Source organism: Oryzias latipes, chromosome 6 (genome assembly GCF_002234675.1).
Source record: "Oryzias latipes chromosome 6, ASM223467v1".
Taxonomy (NCBI): Eukaryota; Metazoa; Chordata; class Actinopteri; order Beloniformes; family Adrianichthyidae; genus Oryzias; species Oryzias latipes.
Window position 1 is genome coordinate 10,848,161 of NC_019864.2, and position 21,666 is coordinate 10,869,826.

Consider the following 21,666-nt stretch of genomic DNA (forward strand, 5'->3'; position numbering starts at 1 on the left):
AAAATGATTCTTTTTCTTGCACAAATTGCATGATTGTCCAAATGCAGGAAATTTTTTTACTGCATGCTTGAGTCCACATCTATTGCAGTTTATTTCTTTCAACTCTGCTTTCACAGGTTTGAATGTTCCTTTATTTTCTTTTGTCATCAGTCTACTCACTTCTGCCTCTTCAGTGAGAGCTTTCACCTGGCTGGTCGTTATTTCACTGGCACGGCAAATATTAATGGCCTTTTCAAGTGTCAGATCTGCCTCTCTGAATAATCTGCCTCTCACTTGGTCATTCGTAATGCCACACACAATTCTGTCACATACCAGGGAATCATGTAAATCTTTGAATTCACAGTCCTTGGCTTTTTTTCTTAAATCTGTGACATATGCATCAATGGTTTCTTCCTGTTTCTGCGCTCTTGTGAAGAACATGTGCCGTATGTAAGTTAAGTTTTTTCTAGGTTCACAATAGTCCTTAAACTTCTTTTTCAGCACTTCAATTTTGTCTTTCTCGTCGTCTCCAAATTCAAAAGTATTGTATACTTTTACCGCTTCATCTCCCGCGACGTGAAGAAAAGTTGCACATTGCACCTTCTCGGACTTTTCCGCGATGCCGCTGGCGGTACAGAAGATCTCAAAACGCTGACTCCAGTTTCTCCAGTTTTCTGCCAAGTTCCCTTGCAAACTTAGATTCGGTGGTGGTTGAAACTGCGCCATTTCCTCTTCTTTCTGAATTCTTTTCTTCTGACACCATGTAATATTGATGAGTCAGGACGACCTCCGATGTTTGAACAGGCTTTAATTATCACAGACTCGCCATTCACCATGCACTTCAGTCACATGTACAACACCGCCTCCTAGTGTGTGTCTCGCGATAACAAACAACTCGCATACGTCACAATATATAGATGGCGATTGCTTTCATGCTACTGATCAGCATCCTGCACCTACAGCAGTATGATTTTACAAGGACGAGGGCAGTTCTGCTCCAGTCCGAATGTACTATATAAGGTGTTCTAATCCTTACCTTTTCAACTGATGTCGTACTTTAAAAGTTTTGAGTAAAAACTGTGACAAAGAGAGAATCAAGCTCTTAAAGGTTTTGTGGGTGGTTCTCAAAAGAGCTGTTGTGGGTCAGTCCTTGGAGGACAGAAAACACGATTCTGAAGCTCCCTGAAGCTGCAGGAAAGTGGATCATGAAGGAGTTTCTCAGCTAGAGCCTATCTGTTGGCAGCAACCTATTTTATCCTGTGCAGCGGCTCGTCCTCAGTTACCACAGTCTCATCACTGCAGGTTCCCGTTGTGCTGATGACCTGATGAAGCTGTGCTTCCCATTCTGCTCTGGATCTTCAGTCAGGCGTCAATACAGACCCCACTGTGCAGACCGCATCCAGAAGGCATTCTTCACAAGCAGCCGGGTTGGGGATAGGTCGTAGTTAAAGATGCACCTCCATCGGGAAAGGAGGCCCCCAGTGAATGACTGCATCGGGTTTCTCTAAAGTGGGAAGGCCTCATCTGCCGCAAAGACACAGAGAAGGAATTCTTTGTTTTTTTCTCTCTAAGGATTGGGGATTCATTGGAGACACACGACTGAGTGATCCACTGTGAAGCGTTCAACCAGAGTTGGATAAAGCCAGTGTCATCCTGTCGCTCATCCTGCCCCAACATCTATCACCTACAACCAACCAAAGCCACAAGAGGAACTACAGAAAAAGTTCCTTTGCTTTGGGGGGGGCTTCAGGACAACATGCTTGCTGTCCACTGCCCCAGACCAATTAAAAGCCACCAGACATGAAACAACCTAGTCTAGCTCTGGTAACTCTTATTGGGGGGAGTAAGTGGATCTAGTAATAAAAAGGTTTTGTTTGAATTGCCCTTAGTCTGGCCCGTCTCCCAGGACCAGTTTGAGGTGGAACATCACCCGGCTGCCTGCTCCTGGGACCCCCCCCACCACGATGAGGTGACGATTCGGGGAGGGGATATTTTTCAGTCACTAGCCAACCACTAACAATTACTGTGGGGAAACCGAAGTGCTCTTAAAAACTCACAGGACAGCCCAGCTTTAATTTGGTTCATTATAAAACCAAAGAACTGCCAGGCTTTAATTTTGATAATTATCTATACATTTTGGTGACTGATATTTATTTATTTATTGTTATTAATTTATTATTTCATAATCAATTTGTATTTTTTTATTATTTATTTTAAATTATTAATATTATCATGGCATACAGCAGTCACTGACTGCATGGACCATATTGTTTTTGTGATCTTCCCTCACTTTTGCCCAAGACTCCAATATTATTAAACTCCTCCACCTGGGGAAGAGGCACTCCACCCACCCAGAGAGAACAAACTACCCTCTAGGAAACTAACAACTATCTAACTGTCTCATATTCTAATTCTAATTCTAATGGACCACAAGCTTTGCATGGCCTGTTAACATTCCAAACAAATTTTTAATGATAACACCTTTTTTATTTGTTATTTACAAATTTACTATGGCTATTATTGCATGAATATAAACATTATACTATTATTAAATAAATATAAATTAAGAAGTAACTAAAAAAAATCTAAAACACCTAAACTAACAAAAAAGAAAAAACTTAAAAACTTGATCAAATATGAAACTACCCAAACTATTTTAACACACATCTACAAAAAAATTACTCAAAAAATAATAATTTCAGCATTAATTTCACATCCTATGTGTTAAAATTTGTTCTTTCCTTTTTCAACTAATATACTTTAAAACAAAATTATGTTACTCATGTTAATGATTCATTTATACAGACAGATAAATCTCTGCCAAACCAGTTTAGCTGAGTTCTTAGATTATGCTGCCATCTAGGGGTGAATGTGTGTATTTTGTCAACAGAAAAGGTCAATCTAAATAATCATGATTTTCTCAGACATGGTTTATTTTAAGCACATTTAAACATATTCAAGGATAGACATCCGTTTGTAAGTTAAAATGACATGAAAACTAATTACAAGTAAAGTTAAAACAGCATATGAAGATACGAAAAGTCTATTTTAAATTTACATTTTAAGAGAAAATGTTAAACAATGACAGAAGATTTTTGTAGCATCAACCAGCTTATCTGTCCTAAGTGATACAACAACAGGCTGAACAGGAAACAATATTTCAAGTAAACATTGATAGACATTTCAAAGAATAAGGCACCTACAACATATGTTTATATAATTTCCTAGCGCTAAATTAATGATAAGAATATATAAAAAACTGGCAAAGCTTCTTGTTGTAAACAAACCTCTTTCAGCAGCTTTAAGAGCATAAAGGCCTATCTGTGTTTTGTATATCACACTATAAAAACCTCATCTTGTTATGCAGCTCTCACAAATCAAAACAGTCCATTTTATTAAATAATTACAAAGGAGTTTTTAATTTTTTAGTCCAAAACTCATATATTTGAAGGCTGAAAAAACATCTAAAAACAACATTTATACAGTTTCCTCATTTAAAAATGATAGAAATCAGTATTTTAATCATCAAATCTCTCAGGATGCTGTTTTGTTCAGAATTGACGGATAAACATGTACAAAGATCAGAAACAAATCACAAATTTGTGTGAAGGATTACACTCCCAGGCTGCTCAGATGCTGCTGATTGGATAAGACAGATTTCCAACTGAAAAGTTCCTAACTTGATCAGCTAAGTGGTGACAGTCTCGTCACATGGTAGGAGCTCGCTGACACCAATTTTCTTGGCGTAATCATTCTGAGAAAAAAAGCAACGACACAATCTTCATATATTTTTCTTCCATTTATCAGTTTACCTAACACTATTGAAACCTATACTTTTATAGGAAAATTGACCAAAAGCTGTCTGGACAATAGATGGCAACCCTACAAAAATGTAAACAACAGGTTTTTAAGATTCCAAAATTATTCAGCAATTTTGCATCTGTCAAGTAATGGGAAATAAACATTTTTTGCTTAATGATAAAGACATTCAAAGACTAACCAAAAACTGATGTAAAAACAGATTAACAGATTAGAACTAAATTACTTATTACCAGGTGAAGTAATCAAATTATATTTTAATCTTAATCGTTTTTGTTGATTATTTATTATTATTATTGTTGAGTTTTCAATTATTTGTTCTTTCAATCTTGGTAAATGCTAACAATTCTGACATTTACAGCTAACCATATAGCTTATTACAAACATTAGTGTTTAATTAGATTCATGACTGAAAATCAGTTAAGTGAGAGTTTAAAAAAAAGGCAAAATGGCAAAAAAAAGGTTTCCAGTCTTACCATGTACTTGACCACATTTATATGGTAAAGGATTCCACCCATCTCCTCACACTTCTTCAAGCTGGCCCTTTCTGGATCTCCAGGGGTCAAAACAGGAGCATCGGGATCAGCCTGAGGCAGAACCACAACATTGGAAAAACACTTTTTAATGTTTGGAGACTTGTTTTTGTTCTTCTTCATGTGAAAAGGTTTTCTTAAAAGCTTTATTCTTTAACTACCAATGTTTTACATTTAAAAACTGCCCCTATGACACTAAGTTAAACCCCACTTCCAATCATCTCTTTTTCTTCTTCAACTTGTCCTGTCCAACAGCTGAGCAAATAGATGAGAGCTGAAAGCATCTTTTGTTGGTAATATCTTACTTATATTTGTAACAATTTTTGGTTGGACCGGACGGAGAATTTTTTTTTTTTTTTTTTTTTGGGGGGGGGGGGGGGGGATTATAGAAGGGGGGTAAAACCGTGAAGCAGCATAAAGCATCAAGTTGCTGGATGTTTATAATCATTACGGTTAGGTTCAGGTGTAATATAGCATAGCATTGATACTTTTAAGAAAAGGCTCAAGACCCATCTTTTTAACCTGGCTTTTAGCTAATTTTTGTTTATTATTTATTTATTTTACTACTTTTATTTATTTATTGTTATTTATCTATATGTATTTTCTATTTTTATTTTATTTCTTTATCCATTTTATCTTGTTTTATGAACTTGAACCTGATTTTTAACGTGTTATTTTAATTTACCTTATTTCAATGTTTTATCGTTTTTATCAATATGTTTACTTTTTGATTCTCAATTTTTATTCATTTTTATTTCCGGTGCTTCCTCAGCTGGAACCTCTCCCTCTGGGACGGCTGCTGTTCAGCCGCTGCGGCTCTGGGTGGGGACCTGCATTAGCTGTGGTGGAGCGGTCTCCGCCTGTGATGTTGCATTTGGCTGTCTATGCGGCTGTTCACAGGGGGGGAGGTTCCAATTATTAGCGTTTCCCGCATCATGTTTTTGTGCTCAGCATATGTTTTACAGCCTATTTTTCATTGTCATTTTCCATCAGTTAGAGAGTGGGAGGTGTGAAAGGCGTGGGGGGCTAGGTACGGGGAGGGGGGCCCTATTATTTATTTATTTATTTATTAATGCTTGCTTGTTTTTATATTTTGTTGTTTTAATGTAAAGCACTTTGTGTTATATTTTTATATGAAAAGTGCTTTATAAATAAAGTTTGATTTGATTTGATTTGATTTGATAAATCTAGAATGGGGGGGGGGGGGGGGCAGTCCTCTCACACACACTCAAATGTTACAAACATGCCTGTTGGCTCCAAAAATGTTCACATGTCAACATGTACACAATACAACTAATGTTCACACACACATAATTATGCCTTCAGACCAACAAACATGAAACATTTCATTCAGTCAGGGCAACCTGTTTGTGCAAAGGCGAGACAGCACCTGTGCTCTAGTGGGTGTTTATGTTCTTCTAAGGTGAATGATGGAATGTAGAAAGATGAGAGTGCCCAGCACTCCCCACACCAAGACCCCCGCCGCAGCAGCAGCGAGGACCCCTAACACCCGAACAGTGGCAGATAGAGAACAATCGCCCACAGGGCAATCTCACCTGCCACCCAGACCAGGGGCAGGAGGACCGCCACAGGGGCCGCCTGACGTGGGGCCCCGCCCCAGGAGAACACCCCAGCCCCAGACAAGCAGCCCACCACCACCCAAGGAGTTCTGATCATCCCCTCACCCTGACCCCAGGGACGGGCCAGGGCCCCCCCAAGGGAGACCCGCCCAACACTTCAGGCAGCCACCCACCCAGCCCAAAGGAGGTCCAGATAAGAGCAAGGCAGGGGCCGGCCACCCCTGCCCAGGAGGAAGACGCCCAATTGTGGTGGGGGTCCACAAGCAGTGTTGTAACCAGGTTCACCCTTAGTTGGAATTTTGGAGAAGGCCGGCCCTCTAGGGTAAGGACCAGAACCCACACCACAGGGACACGGACACCCCCAGGCTCAGATGTGATGTGATCCTCAGTTCTTGCTCTTGTCAGAGAGCTCAGGGATCCCTCTCCCTGTGTGGAGAGAGGGCCGCCGGGCCCATTAAGCCAGCACTCAAGGGACACAGGCGCCGTTGCTGAGGGCCTGGTACCCCTGCCAGGGATGGGGTTGGGGACAGATGGTCAAAGGTCCCACCTTCCTTGAGAAATGTATGTGTTTGTAGTGGTCTTTCAAATATGATTATGCAATTTTTAGACCAAATCTAAAAACCTTTTCTGCCACGTTTTTCATTAGAAATTCGCCACTGATTTCAGTGGAGCAAACTCGCCCCCATTTTATCAAACAACATTTTTTGTCTGTTTCTTAATTCACAAGACTTTTAATAAAGAAATGCTCATAAATACAATTTCAAGCTTCATTTCCTTTACATATGTCCTCCATCATCAGAGAAATACCACAAGAAAATAATAAAAACACCAAAAAGTTGTACCCTAAGAACCAAATAAAAAAGAATGTGTGAAATAATTTGAAAAAGTGAAAAATAGTTGCTAAGTTTGCTAAATTTCAGTCAATAATTTCTAATAAAAAACTTTAGACAGTTCTATAAGTAATGTTATAATTCACAAGTCCCTACAGAGGTTTTTGTTGTTGTTTTTTGTAACCGTTGTGCTATCCTAGGCAATTTAACATTGGGAGTTGGGTCATCTAGACCCACTAGACCACCTTTATCCACCTTTGTCATGGTAGGAATAACACATCAATGTAAGGGTGGGGTCATCTAAGATAGCACAAGGGTTAATTAAATGAAATTAGAAGTATACTCACAAGATCCTGGTTTCTCTGGATAGACAGCAGATCTGACATCCTCTCATTAAAGCCTGCAGCAAAGTTATCAGGGTTGATGGCTACAAAACACTGACCCTGAAAAATCAAAGTGCATTAAACTGAGATGACCCAGAACCAAAGCCAATGGCCAAGTTCTTTTAGTTACTGTTAAACAACAAAGGTAAAAGCTTAAATTCGTCCCCCCTTTTTTCTAGCTAATGTCGAGTAAAGTTTTAATAAATCAAACAAGCTGTACTACAAAAGATTTTAATTCCCTACATATATATATATATATATATATATATATATATATATATATATATATATATATATATATATATATATATATATATATATATATATATATATATATATAAAATTTGCTAATTCATGAATGAACTGTGATCAGTAAGAAAGCTGATTTATGATGTAAACAATTTTAATAAAACATGTGATTGCGAGAACAGTTAAATTAACACCAACACATCTGACTGATGATGTGGAGCTGGACCACATGTTGTTCTCTCAACCAAAAGAATATTCATCAACCATTTCAGGGTTTTTAAGCTTTTTAGCATCATTCTGCCGTGAACTGGCAGGTTCTGGGGGGTATTCCAGAAAGCAGGTTATGCTAGCTCCCACGGTAAGTTAGAGGCTAAGGAAGTTGATAACCTCAGCTTTCGGTTCCAGAATTGGAGGTATGTTTCAGGGAATGTCAAGTTGCCATGGCAACTCATGCTCTGAGCATAACCTGGTCTGGAACAGGTTTAGTTGAAGGTTAGTTTGTTTTCAGAGAGGTGAGGCAGCATGGCATGTCCATTTAAAGATGATTTAGTGGATGAAGAAGCTCAGATAATACTTTTTCCACCATGAGAGGGGGATAAGACCACATATGGATGTTGGAAAAAAAACTTTTTTACTTTGTTGATCTAACTTAATTTTTTGCTTCAGTTAAGATAAATCATTTTTTGCTAAGTCAGCTTAAAAATAACACGTAGTAATCAGACAGTTATTTTACTTTCATTCAAATTAAATCAATTAAGTAGATGTAACTTTGGTGCTGCTGTTAGTTCGGCACTGCAAGGGATCGTGGGATACCATTCCCTTTGCCTGTCTGGATGGATTTGGGTTTAAGTGTGGCTTTTTGACCAAACGTGTTTAGTTGTTCAGCTGTTTTACTGTGTTTCACTGTGTTTTGTCAAGTTATTATGTCCTACTTTGCTTAAGCCTTTGCACAATGAGTGATACACTAATCGCATATTGATTTATTCTATTTATCTTTATAAAAATGAGCATATCTGCCGGCTCAAACTTAGACACATGAGAGTTTAAAAATTGTAATTCATTAAGATGGAAAAAAATTAATTTAATTGGAGTAATAAGACATTTAGTTAAATAAATATATAAATTTGAGTTGTATAAACAATAATTGAGTTTTATAGACGTAAAAAATTAGGTTGAATAAATTTAACTCAATTACTTGTTACCAATAGAAGTAATTTATTTAAGGTGGCAAAATTGGACAAAGGTTATATATATATGTGTCACAAAGAAAATGGAAATAAGATTATAAACTCTTGCGTTTACTTTGTCTGTTCTTACAAGCAGAAACTCTTTCTTTTGATGGTGCAGCCGTATTACTTTTTTGATGGTCTTATAATCTTCATACGCCGTCATTAATCTCCGACTCCGTCTCACTGAAGTATGGCGCTTCTTTTTTTTCACCGTTTCCGTGGTGACTCCGGAAATCGGCGATCCATTGAGAATGTCTTTATGTACTTGCTGTGCACGTGCATTAAGCCAGGGTTACCAAGTCGAGCGTAATTACGCTTACTCATATCCGGTCTTTTGGAACCGACATACCCTGAGTAAGCAATTTCAGGCGGAATTCAGCCAGAGTTCAGGCTTAAAGTCAGGGTAGTTTAAACATGCTTCCTGGAATACCCCCCTGATGCCCCCCATTGTTTATCTTTTCCTCTCCAGTCTCAACCTGCCCGTCTGTCAGTGTAAACGGCGTGGTGGTAACCCTTGTGCTATCCTAGGCACTTTATATTTGAGAGTTGGGTCATCTAGACCCACTAGACAGTGCTCTGAACCTATTTTCTTCAATAATTTGTGAACCTTCTTGGTGTCCATGGATTACATGAAATCTTTCCACCTTTATCCACTTTTGTCATGGTAGGGAGAACACGTCAATGTAAGGGTGGGGTCATCTAAGATAGCACAAGGGTTAAGCCCACATCTGATAACCAATTATTCCATCACAGCTTTTACATGACGTTTTAGAACGGAAAAAAAAATAAAGAAGTGGAAAAACTTACCAGGTCAGCAACACGGTCAGTCACTTTCCAAGTGCGGACATTATTACTGTAATGGGCGCCAGCTAAGATACCACAAAACACTTCCACCATCATTCCCAGACCGTACCCTTTGTAGCCTCCTGAAAACCACAGATACATGATGATAGTTACAAAAACATATTCAACTTCATCCAACATGTCGTTAATAAACATAGAACAATGGTATTTAAACTCAAATTCCACATGATCTCACCATAATATACACAGGTTTCAATTACTTGCTTTAAAGAATTTACACTTTGTAAAAAATATCTATAAAAAACATAAAACTGCATTTGAACTGTGTAAAGCAAATTTAATTTAGCAAACATAGAAATGAGGAAGTAGAACAATTTAACCTGAAAAACACTGAATACATTTCTATTATAATATAAGTTCTATAATTTGATAGAGGAAATATCTTGCTTTGACTCTTTTGGTTTAAAAATAAAATAAAGCTTAAAGAAGTTGGGAATTCTGGGTTCCCAAAAGCAAATAACTGGTTATGATGCATTGTGAAAGCGGATTTAAGAAAACTGTGGACTCTGGTGTTTATGCCGTATTAGTAGAATAATTACTATGTTTTGTAAAATTGTATTGGTAGGAATGGTTTTCTCAATCTTTCTTTAGAATAATATGATATTTCACTGGTGGTTTAAAGTCCCCTTATGACAATTAAAAAACAAAAAAACATTCCCAGTGGTGTTTTAATTATGATTATGAAGTTTTTAACCAAAATCCTACAACCCAAATGTCTTTAAAAACCTTATTTCATGTTTATCTGAAGCCTCCATTTCCAGCACCAATGGCCTTGTTTCCTTAACATTCAGCAAGCAGCACTGGCTGTGCTTTAGAGCTGATTTGATGCTAGCACATGCAGATTTTTAAATTACCTTAAACACCAAATAAAATGAAATGCCCTAAAGAAAGTGACTGTTTTCAGGTAATTTTCCAAATACGTGCGGTTAGTGGCCAGAGCAGTGAGCTTGTGCAATGTGCCGCTGTGACATCACAAAAGCTCAATAACTCAAACCGAGCGTCTTTGCAACAGTTTGATTAACAGCGATTTAAAAGGAGAAATACTCAGAAATGCAAAATTGAAATGATTTTTTATTAACTTGTTCTCTTTAATAAGAAAAATGTTATAAGTACATGTCATGAACAAGATTTTTATCAAATAGGGACTTAAAAGTTTTTTTTTTAAAACTTTCATGTAACCTAGTAAGTCTCTGGCTGAATCTATGCAGGTTGTTGTGCAAAAAAAAAAAAAAAAAACAGTGGTAAAGAGGCTTACATCATGCATGAAAACATGTGTATATTAATGCTAGATTAAGCAGATGTTCCAAAAAAACCCTCTGACCTGTGGCTTCACTGCCCCCGATAGGAACAAGGCCTCCTCCAGTTAGGACTCTTTTAGGATCAGCCGTTATCTTTCCTTGAGGATCACAGCCCCAGCCATCAGGTATGCTGTCTCCATGACGCTCACTGAGCTCAACCTTCACGATCCATTTAAGAAAATACTTCTCGGTAAATGCTTTCAAGGGTTTGTCAAAAAATAACAACAAGAAATAAACATCTTACCTTCCCGAGAGCTACAGCTGAAGTGGCGGTGTCTAGGACAAAGCTGTCTCCATCTTTGGCCGGAGCAGCGACACTCAGAGGGTTGGTGCCCAGAGTACGCTGCACGAAAAAACAGCCATGTTGACCATGTAGTCAAAACCACAGATGTGAGTTTTTTTCTGTAAATTCTGTGGCAGGAGTTTGCAAAGGCTGAGCTTCAAAAAGCTAAAACTATTGATTGACAGTGTTCCCTCGTTTATCGCGGGGGTTTTGTTAAAAAATAACCTCGAATAGAAGAAATCTGCAAAGTAGGACTACAGATTAAAACATCTGTATAGGCTATAAAACTCCTCACTACACATTTTATACACTTTGCTCAGACAAACGTTAACATTTTCGGAATTTTTTTTCTCTGGTTTAAGCCAATTTGTATCATATTTGATAAGTATGATCCAAGCTTTCCTTAAAACCCATTTTATATTTTGATATTCATAATATTGTCCAACCTTGCACAATCGACAGATTACGGACCCTTTTTTATCTTATTTTAATAAATTAAATTAATTAAATTAATAAATATTGCTTGAAAAGGAGTGGAAGGAAGCGAACTTATATAATCCTACCCCGTTATACTGTAACCATTTTATTACATGATTTATCAATATCCGGTTCCCAGTTTTTATCAGACAGAATTAAAAATCATAAGATATCGATAAAGCACATGACAAAGATGAATTACTTAAGTATTACGTCAAAAATAACTATTTTAGAAATCAACATGGCAAATGCAGATCAGTCATCTGAAATATATGCAGATTATGTTATGTTACCTTTCATTACATATATTGACGGTTTGCCATTTACATGAGGCAAAGGGATTTAAAGAAAATATCAGTGATTTTGGAGGGAGCTGCAGCGCATGTGTATTTTAGTGGGTTTTTGTTTTTTGCTTTTTTTCCCCTATAAGAGCATGTTTATGTGTATTTATGTTTATGTAATATATATATAGGATTCATGGTTGACCCATATATGTTGCAACATTTACATTGATTTTGGTTTATTTTAACTGACTCTTATTTATTATTTTTGTTTGTTTGCTGTTGTCCTGTTTTATAAATATTTGCCTGGGGAAATCTATATGCAAGTTGTGTTTCACATGCCACTGGTTAGCAGGTTTTATTCTAATTTTATTTGTATGGGCATGTATATGTACATATATGTGTATACTTGTTTTTTTTTTTTACTTTTGCAACTGTACAGTTGTAAAGTTGCTTTTTACATGTATGTGTGTTTCTATACAAAAAATGTTTTTTATTTAAATAAAGTGTTAAAAAAACATTTTATATAACTTGGCCTGTGTAGTTCATCATCATTCCACAAGGGGCAGTAGAGGGGATTTTTCTGCTCATTTAAAAATAGCTGCTTCCAAGAAATATTAAAAAATTTTGACCGGAAAAAGTTTAGCTAATTTTCAAAACTTTATGGTGAGAATAACTCATCGCCAACTTTTCTAAATGACTATTTGCTGTGTTTAAAAACTGCAAAATTAGTTAAATGAATTATTTACCCATTTCAAAAATATATGAATCAAATTAAAGACTGTGGATAAATAAGGGGCTTTTTTTCCTGAACACTCATGTCAACAGTTTTGCATCTTAGACTAACATTGTTGTTAACCAAAAAAACATAATTGATACTTTCTATTTCACATAAAAAATGATAAAGTAAAATCTTATTTGTGGGTTTCATCAAAGGTTTCAAAAGCATCTTAACGAGAAAAAAAAAAAAATTCTGTCAATTCTTTGATGTAGTTCAAACTTTGGTAGAAAAATGAGTCTACGGTAATACTGCATGTTCCTGTACAGAAGACACAGCACGGACAAGGTCAGCCAATCATGACGCAGAAAAAAGACCCTATCAAAAAAAAAAAAAAAAAAACCCAGGAAGACCTCAAAAGGTGAACACGCAATATAGCGAAGGAACACTCTAGTAAAGTGAAAGGACTGTGCTTGTGATGCCACTGATAATAATATTCAGAAGTAGGAGTGTTAAGACTTTGCTTAGTTATTACCATTAAGACAAAAAGCCTACAGGAATAAAACATTTACCTCTTTACCTCGAGTGGGAACCACCAATGGTGATGTATTGGTAAAGGACATGCCCTGTGGAGATGCAGCAAAATTTATTCCGTCTATAACTTTTTCAATTTTTATTTTACTTTATTTTTTTTAGCTAGATGAACACTAAAGACCTTACCTGTTAGTAGTAGATGTCTAAAAAGTAGTTCTGATGGACTTTCTATACAAGTAAATGTGATGCAAACAAAAGCTACGTCCACACCGGCTCGGAAATGTGGTTCAAGCGACTGCTTCCATATGTGTACATGCGTGTTTTCTCCGTTCAAAACGATTGCGTTCACGCACGTCCATTTTCAGACTCTACGTACAAAATGTGAGGCATTTGAACACCCGCTGAAAGTTAAACCAGTTAAACTTTGACCAGATTTGGGAAAGACATATGGGTAGTGTCCTTTTTAAAACACAGAAGAGCCAACCATTTGAAAATCGACCATTAAGGAAAAATTAATATTGGCAGCTTGTGCCAAGCTGGAATTCTATAACACCAAGTCTTTTATAGATTGGAATAGAGCTGTAAAGAGAAAAGGCTGGAGTACGTGCGCTAGTATTAGGCAGCGACAGACTTGTGTGAACATGGTATGCTAAAAGCACGTTCAAAAACCTGCATGCAGCGTGTTTTTGAACCCGCCACTCATGCCCGGTGTGGACGTAGCATTAGAGGAGTGACAAATCTTTTAGCTCACAATCATGTTGTCCTTCAGAGCTTGCATCGCATAGAAACCAGCAATCCCAAAATGGTTTGAACCTGGATGAAAAAATGTACACGTATAACAAAATAAACTTCAAGTATTTTTTTCTTACGGTTATTGCAATTATGTCATTCAATTATTTTATTATTTAATGAAACCAAGAAAGGATTTTTTTAAACTTCATGCAGATAGAGACCCACTTTTAAATAAAAACCTGAATATCATGTAAGTGTATTCGTTTCATAATTCCATTCAAAAAATGTAACTTCATACAGATTCAGCGCCCACTGTAAGTATTTATTTATTTTTACATAAATTGGGGTTTCAGCTCATAAAAGCCACAAAAACTGCAAATCAAAAAATTGAAATATGCTCAAAATTTGCCGGGTATAAATGTTTTCACAACAAATCATCTACTAAACTCAAAGCACAGGTTTCCTTGATGTTATTCAATTGGTTCAGTTTGGTTCAATATGGGGAACACTTCAGACTTGACAACTAGCCAGAAGTCTAGCTTTGAGCACCTTTATAGTCTGGGTAAGCCACAAAAGTTGTGAATTCTCAGTGACACTAAAAACCCAGGTCCTTGATGATCACTTTATCCAGGAAAAAGAGCTTCCCGGTTACAAGCTTTCACTTTGACAATCAAGGTGAGAAAAAAGGCACTGACCATGCGCCACCACCCAGCCAATGCCGACCTCTTTGGCTTTTCTGATCGCCAAATTCATGCAGAAGTTTCCCACCACTGGACCAAGAAGGTTCTTCCCATCCACCAATGCTGTGGCTGCACTTTGCTTCTCTGCCAGTGGCTCGCCGTCGACGGCACACACTCCTGACTTGATGTCCTTGACGTACATGTCTGTTAAAAATGTTCTTCACATTAGAGAAAATGAGACTCAGACTAACAACAATGTTAACCTGATGTTTAGTCCCTGACCCATCCTGTTGAGTCCATGGCTGTAGTGACCCCTGCTATCAGCTGCCACCAACACTTCTGCAAGACTGCGGGCGTGATGTGGTTTGGTCCCTACCGCCATCATACACCTCTCTATGAAACCCTGCACCTCCACCCGGCTGATCAGACATCTGTAAAGAAGACACAAGAGAAATCCCATCATCACCATTGATGATGGAAACAAAAGGCTCTTACTACTATCCCGTGTCAAACAGAATTAATGTTTTGCAAGCCTTTGCTGTTTGTTGAACCTTGTATAACAGGGCTGAGTGAGGAAATCCCTAAATCGCAGTAAAAATATCTCACAAACCATAAGATATATTTGAATCAAAGATATAAACTCAAACTTTATTTTTTTGTTAAACACCTTTCATTTCCATTGAAAACACAAAGCGCTTTAAATAAAAGCAAATGAAATAGCCATAAAATATGAAAATTGATTGAAGCAGCAAACAGGACAATCCCACAAAATTGGCAACCCTCCCTCATCAGATTCCTCCCTCCACCCACCCACTTCCCCCAATATAACCCTGAACAGAAACGCGGAACTGCACCTTAAAGACTTTGTCTTTATATAGTAGAAAAGCAGAAATAAGTGTACACACATTTAGCTCAAATAAAACAGTGATGAAAAACAAACCCTTTCCCATGTAGTGACAACCCAAAACACGTTAGAGACTGGATCTGTAGCATTTTAATATTTAGAATTGGCCAAAACAATATTTTATTTTTAGTTTATTTAAATCGTAAATGTCTTAGCAGCCTTTTATTCTGAAGTTTTTTTTTTAACCTTTGTGCTATCTTAGATGACCCCACCCTTGCATTAATGTGTTATTCCTACCATTACAAAGGTGGATAAAGGTGGAAAATTTCATGTAATCCATGGACACCAGTGAAGATCACAAATCATTGAAGAAAAAAGGTTCAGAGCACTGTCTAGTGGGTCTAGATGACCCAACTCCCAAATATAAAGTGCCTAGGAAAGCACAAGGGTTAAACTATTAAGTCATGTTTGTTTCATTTGACCCATGTGTACCTTCAGTCCCTGAAGCCCAGCATCATGTGAGTCTCCTGCTCCTAATAATTTGTGTAAACAACGACTAGTAACACAGTAGTGGGGGAAACAAATTGGCTAAGATTGATCTTCAAAATAATAGTTTTCTTCTAAACTAAAAGTATTTCTAGGGTTCTTTTCTCTATTAAGTCCTTTCTTATAAGGTCTAATACAGGGGTCTGCAACCTTCAACAGTTAAAGAGCCATTTAGGTCATTTTATTACTGACAACAACCCAATAGGAGCCACATTGTCTTGGAAAAATAAGACACTGATTTACATGATGTAAATGTTATTACGGTCATATGATAAGTATAAATAAACTCATTTTTTGCATGAATAAAACATAATCATAGAGATTTTCTTTTCAAAATATGAAATATTTTGAGAGAGGCTCACATGTCTTCCTTTGAAAGAAATCACATGGAATCATCTCTGCAGTAAAGTTATAGTGTGATATCAGGAATGATTAAAAAACTATACACAGTTTGTTGGTGCATCTCAGCCAGAAATCAACAAAAATCAAATGAAATCACAGCTAAAGTGACTCTTACCATGTTATGGCAGACTTAATTTCGTTGAATTTGTTTAATAATAGACAGGCTGACTTATGGTCCGGTGTGCCGACTTCAAATGGATTTTGAAGCGCATACACTCCTTTCTTTTTGCAAGGCTATCACTTATCCTGCTGATGCAGCAACTTTGATCTGTAGGGTGGAAATGGTGAAAGAAAGACAAGAAAATCCTTGCCTTTTATCACTTTTGCTCTGTGGGTCATTGAGTTTCTACATTTTTTGTTCCAATTTGATTCAATCAAGATTGAAATCAGTTGTCGGTTTAGTAAACAGCTGAGGAAGCTTTTTTTTTTTTTAAAAGCAATGTTTAAATAGAGTAAAGGTTAGCAGAGTAACCACCTCACAGTTTACTTGTAGGAAATAGTCAAAACATTTGTCAGGAATTTTGCAATTTGTACAAACATCCAGATCAAGTGGGGCAAAAAAGTATTTGGCTGTCAGCCATTCTGCCAGTTGTCCCATTTAAAAAGAGAAGGTCTAATGTTGATCATAGGTAAAATTCAACTGTGAGAGACAAAATGTAAAGAAAGATTCCAAGAAATTACATGGTCTGATTTTGAAATAATATAGTTGTATAATGGTGTAGAAAATAACATTTTGGTGAATAACAAAAGTTTACCTCAAACCCTGGTTGTCAATGACAGAGGTCAAAGGTTTCCTGTAGATTCATGCCAGGTTTGCATTGTAGCTGCTATTTTTGGTCCATTCCTCCATGCAGATCTCCTCAGGAGGTGTGATTTTTTTTTTTTGGAGGGGGGGGGGTATAGCTGGGCAACACTTTTAACTCCCTCTACAGATTCTCTATTGGCTAGACCACTCCAGAAACCTGAAATGCGTTTTAAGTAGCCGCTCCGAGTGATAAGTTTTGGAAAAATTACATGTTGAATGATCCATACATATTTCATCCTTAGTGCTCTCACAGATTGAAAAAGGTTTTAGCCCAAAATCTCACCAATCTCCTCTTTTCTATAATATGCATTAGTCGTCCTGTCCTCTTTGCAGAAAATCAGCTGTTTCCAGCCCCATGCTTTACATTCCTCAGTTCATTGTCATTCTCACGTTTTCTGGCATTTCATCTCTGCCATAAAGGGCGTAAAGACAACTGAGCGGGTGTATTCAGGAACTGAGTGAGGAACCTCCTTTCAACCGTGGATTAAAACCTCGACCAACGACCCAAGACCAAGGTAAGAAAGTGCAGTGGGTTTTTTTGTGCTGGAAGTTTTTCTCATGTCAAAATCACTGCAAATGTTACCATTTTAATCCACGTTACAGCCGCAGTTTCTTTTCTATTAAAGCCTCTAAAAGAAAGTCCCACCCTGCTGACTCGCCGAATTTGACATGTAAATTTCAACCAATCATATCAACCAGAAAAACACATTAGGGCCGCTCCGTACATTTTGGAGAAAATGTAAGACTTTTATGTCCATCTTATGGTGGTGAAAGTACTGTACAGTAGAAACTATGATAAAAGGCAGGGAGTCGCATGCCGCTCAAGAGCCACTTGTTAATCCCCCCTGCTCTGAAAAATGAAAGTCCCGCCACGCTGCCTCACTGGACTTGACATGTAAACAACCGGATTAGACGTGCAAATTTCGGCCAATCAGATCGACCAAAAAGGTTACTGCCCCCAAGTGACAAAAACACCTCTGAATACCGCCCCCCAAGTGACAAAAACACCCCCTTAACACTGAGCACAAATCCAAGCAAGCGCGCAAAGGAGAATTGACTGCGGAGGATCACCGCTTAGTTAGAATTTCACCTGGGAAGTTGTAAGGCTCACTCTCTGAGTTCCTGAATACACCCGCTCAGTTGTCTTTACGCCCTTTCACTTTATGGCAGAGATGAAACGCCATACAAGTTTATTTGTACACCACCAGGTGAGATCTTCCATGGAGCCCTAGGTGGAGTTAGATGATGAGTGATCTATAATTTCTTCCGTTTTCTTATAATTGCTCCAGAAGTTGATCTCTTCTTTCCAAGCGTTTTGCTTATTGTTGGTTAGTTCATCCCAATCTTTTTCAGGCCTAAAATTTGTCCCTGGTGTCCATCAACAACTCTTTGGTCTTGGTCATAGTAGAAAGGTTATAGTCTCTGTTAATGGGTGTGGACAGGTGTCTTTTATACGGAGAACCAGTTCAAACAGTGACAGATTTGTGAGGGACACAATCCTTGATTGTTTCGTACAATCCAATTTCCTAGATTATTTTGGTCTGATGTAATAAATAAGTTACTGAACATGTCATGTGTAATATAGTACTAAAAAGTGCAGGAAAACATTACATCTAACTGTACATTACTTTTGTGATGAGACACCCCCAACACCTCAAACCAGTCGGTGGTGGCATGCCCCCACAATCCAACAGCAAACAGAAAGAAAAATATATCACAAGCATATCAAAGACACACAACAATACACTTCATAGTGTTTATTTTATCATCTCCACCATGGTTTGTCCTGTAAAACTTAGCTGCAACTAAAAACTCTGAAAAGTCCTGCCCCTTTAACTGTCTCTGCCAATCATTCTTGGAGTCTTAATCACACATCATAAGTCTGACCAATCAGAAGTGGTTAAAGTCTTCATTTCCTTGTTCTGATACTGCTCATAAAGTCGCTCAGTTCCAACAAAAATAACAGCTAAAGCTCGTCTTAAGGGGTGTAGCTTTCCACAGAATCCGGTGTCAGACCACAGAACAAGTGAACAAAACAATGAAGCTCAGAGACTCGAGTCTGTCTGCGTTCGGCGGATTTTTGCACTACATCTCCCATGATGCATTGGGTTAAAGTGACAGCGACCCAGTGCACAATGAGTCTCTCCTCTTAACTTCTTAAAACAACAACGAACACAAATTTAGAAAAAACAGCTGCAACTTCCAGCTTTTTCTGCCACAATTACCACAAAAATGCATGTGAGATTGCGGAGGGCTGTAGATCAATACAGACTATGATTTTCTCCTTTTTTTTTTTAATTTTTGGATGCTGGTGTGCCGCAGGATTTTTTGTCAAGGTTAAAGTGTGCCGTGGCTCAAAAAAGGTTGAAAAACACTGCATTAGAGGTCAGTCTGGCTGCATCACACTGCTTAAAGATCAAAAGGGTGAGCTCCGTTTTTAATCAACCTTGACATTTATTCTCATTGATAGGCAACTATCTGTGGTCTCTCATACAGCATGAAACAAGAGGGGGGAAGGGGGCTCGAACACAACAAAGCCCTATACAGTCCAAAGTGGAGTGAATGGGAATGGAGGGAGGTCATTGAGTTCATACCAGTTGAGGAAAACATGGCTCAGTACATCCCCACTTCTGTACTTTGGTAAAACTGCCTTTAGTCTTCTTAAACTAAAAAGATGCACCCTCATGATCTGAATCTGAGTAAAATACAAGGATGTTAAACATAGAAAAATAAGACCCTGAGAGAACTCTGAAACACTTTGAGAGGGACGATTCATTGAAGCTCCAATCAAAATGGCACAATAATTCTCATGAATAAGTTCCAACATGATGAAAACCTTTTATTCAAGATTTGGAGTGTGTAACTACAATAGCATGCTTTTTGCAAACTGAAGATTAGACATCCTGATGTCTATGTGTTAAGTCAGACACTCAATCTTACAGATGCTTTTGTCTTTGTTGTGTGTTTCTGTTTGGGCCCCACCGTTCTGCTGAGTGCGTGCAACTTGTAACCCCCCCCCCCCCCCCCCCCCCCCCCCAACCCCCTCCACTAGCTGTCATCTGACTTGTCTGTGCATTTGTTAAAATGTTTGAAGGCCCACTCCAATCATCTTGTGATCTATTGTCAATTAGTTCTTAGTGGTTTTTTAATTATGATTATGGCATTTTTCAGCCAAAATCAAAATATTCTGAGTTGTTTTCTATAACATATTTTCTGCAGAGAAGCAGGAGTTCATTAGGAATTCACCTCTGAGTTGTGGGCAGGACTGTTGGTGCAGAGCAAGCCAACCCCCACTTCCCGTCACTCTCTTCTGCTACCTTACAGTCCCTCACAAACCTAACCTAACTTTACCAGAACCACACAAATGTCGAGCAATATTGGAACAAGTTTGAGCCAGATGCTAGCTCGGACGAGGAAAGCAGAGACGTACACTGATCTAGTCGTCTGCAACTCGAATGCAGAAGAGCAGGGAGCTTGTCAATTGTAGCTTCTATATCAGCTACAACAATGATCTGCATTGTTTTGTCTGCTCCTGATTCACAACGATATCAATAAATGATAAATAAGTAAATGTTTAATGTATGCTCTTTATCTTGAGAAAAATGCCACAAAACATGTAAAAAACACACCAAGAAGCAAAATTTTGTTTTTACTGCATCCTTGTTATTCAGAGTTATCATAATAACTGAAGAAAAAGCTGTTTTTAGTGTTTTGGAAACTGATCAGTGCAACTAGTAAGGGTTTTGTTTAGTGTTTGTGGAGTTAAAGTCTTTGTTGGGAGGGGGCCACGCGCTCTCCTACCTGCGCATGCTGTCCTCCTCTAAACCTCCTGCGTTCTCCGCAGCGTCGTCCGGCGTCTGTGGTACGATGGTTGGGACCAAATCCTCTCCCAGCCTGCAGTTCGTGTTCTTGTTCGGTTTGGAAACGCCCCTCCAGCGTGATCAGCTGCTCTGCCTTACTTTCTATTTGTTCCCGTTGTTGTGATGAAGAGGAAGAGGAGGATTATGAGTGCGCAAACCCCGCGCTCTGTCTCTCCATCGGTGCAGTTTTTGGTGCGGGGGATTTTGCATTTTTCGCGCTTGGACGTTAAAAGTGGGAGGGGCGGTATAAGGCCCCCACTGCTATAAGCTCCATAGGGGAGTCCCATAACAACAAGAAGGGCATTGAGGCTGCAGAAGCTCTGGAGAGAAAAAAAGGGAAGCCTCACTGAACCCCTCCATCAACAAGGGCTGGCAGGAGTAAACAACTGACGAAGCTGACTGAAACTCTCTCATGATGGAAGAGAAAAGGATGCTCAATTCAGTGACAGAGCTGGAATATTTGATTTCAAAGATGCTTCACTTCTCAGAGCTCAATTCCAGTTGCAGTCCCCAAGACATACACATTTAATTATAATTAACACACAACAAAGTAATTAAATTACATAAAAGGTACAATTATTTCATAATAAAAAAAACAGAGAGAGGAAGAGAAATGAAAAAATAAAAAAACTTACTACATATTTAATGTTTTATTATGTAGATATTTTTTCATTTCCATGCCATTTTTAAAAAGGTTTTGCATAAGTGCATTGACAGTTTAAAAGAAAATGTTGGCACAA

At 38.0% G+C, this 21,666-nt stretch overlaps 1 protein-coding gene across 2 annotated transcripts; it reads right to left on the reverse strand.

The window, feature by feature from the left end:
* Positions 1–770: 770 nt before the first annotated feature.
* LOC101173859 (uncharacterized oxidoreductase YjmC) lies at positions 771–21,143 on the reverse strand. 2 transcript variants are annotated; one of them, XM_011475886.2, is made up of 11 exons: positions 20,868–21,143; positions 14,752–14,900; positions 14,485–14,673; positions 13,809–13,870; positions 13,096–13,149; positions 11,009–11,107; positions 10,788–10,923; positions 9,410–9,528; positions 7,089–7,184; positions 4,275–4,385; positions 771–1,503 (listed from the first exon to the last, which is right to left on the reverse strand). In XM_011475886.2, exons 1-11 carry the CDS (start codon positions 20,873–20,875, stop codon positions 1,393–1,395), a joined length of 1,134 nt encoding a protein of 377 aa, XP_011474188.1. In that variant the 5' UTR covers positions 20,876–21,143; the 3' UTR covers positions 771–1,392. The 2 variants fall into 2 exon arrangements, with proteins under 2 accessions (XP_011474188.1, XP_004069536.1); XM_004069488.3 differs by lacking the exon at positions 771–1,503 and adding an exon at positions 2,892–3,733.
* Positions 21,144–21,666: the final 523 nt, after the last annotated feature.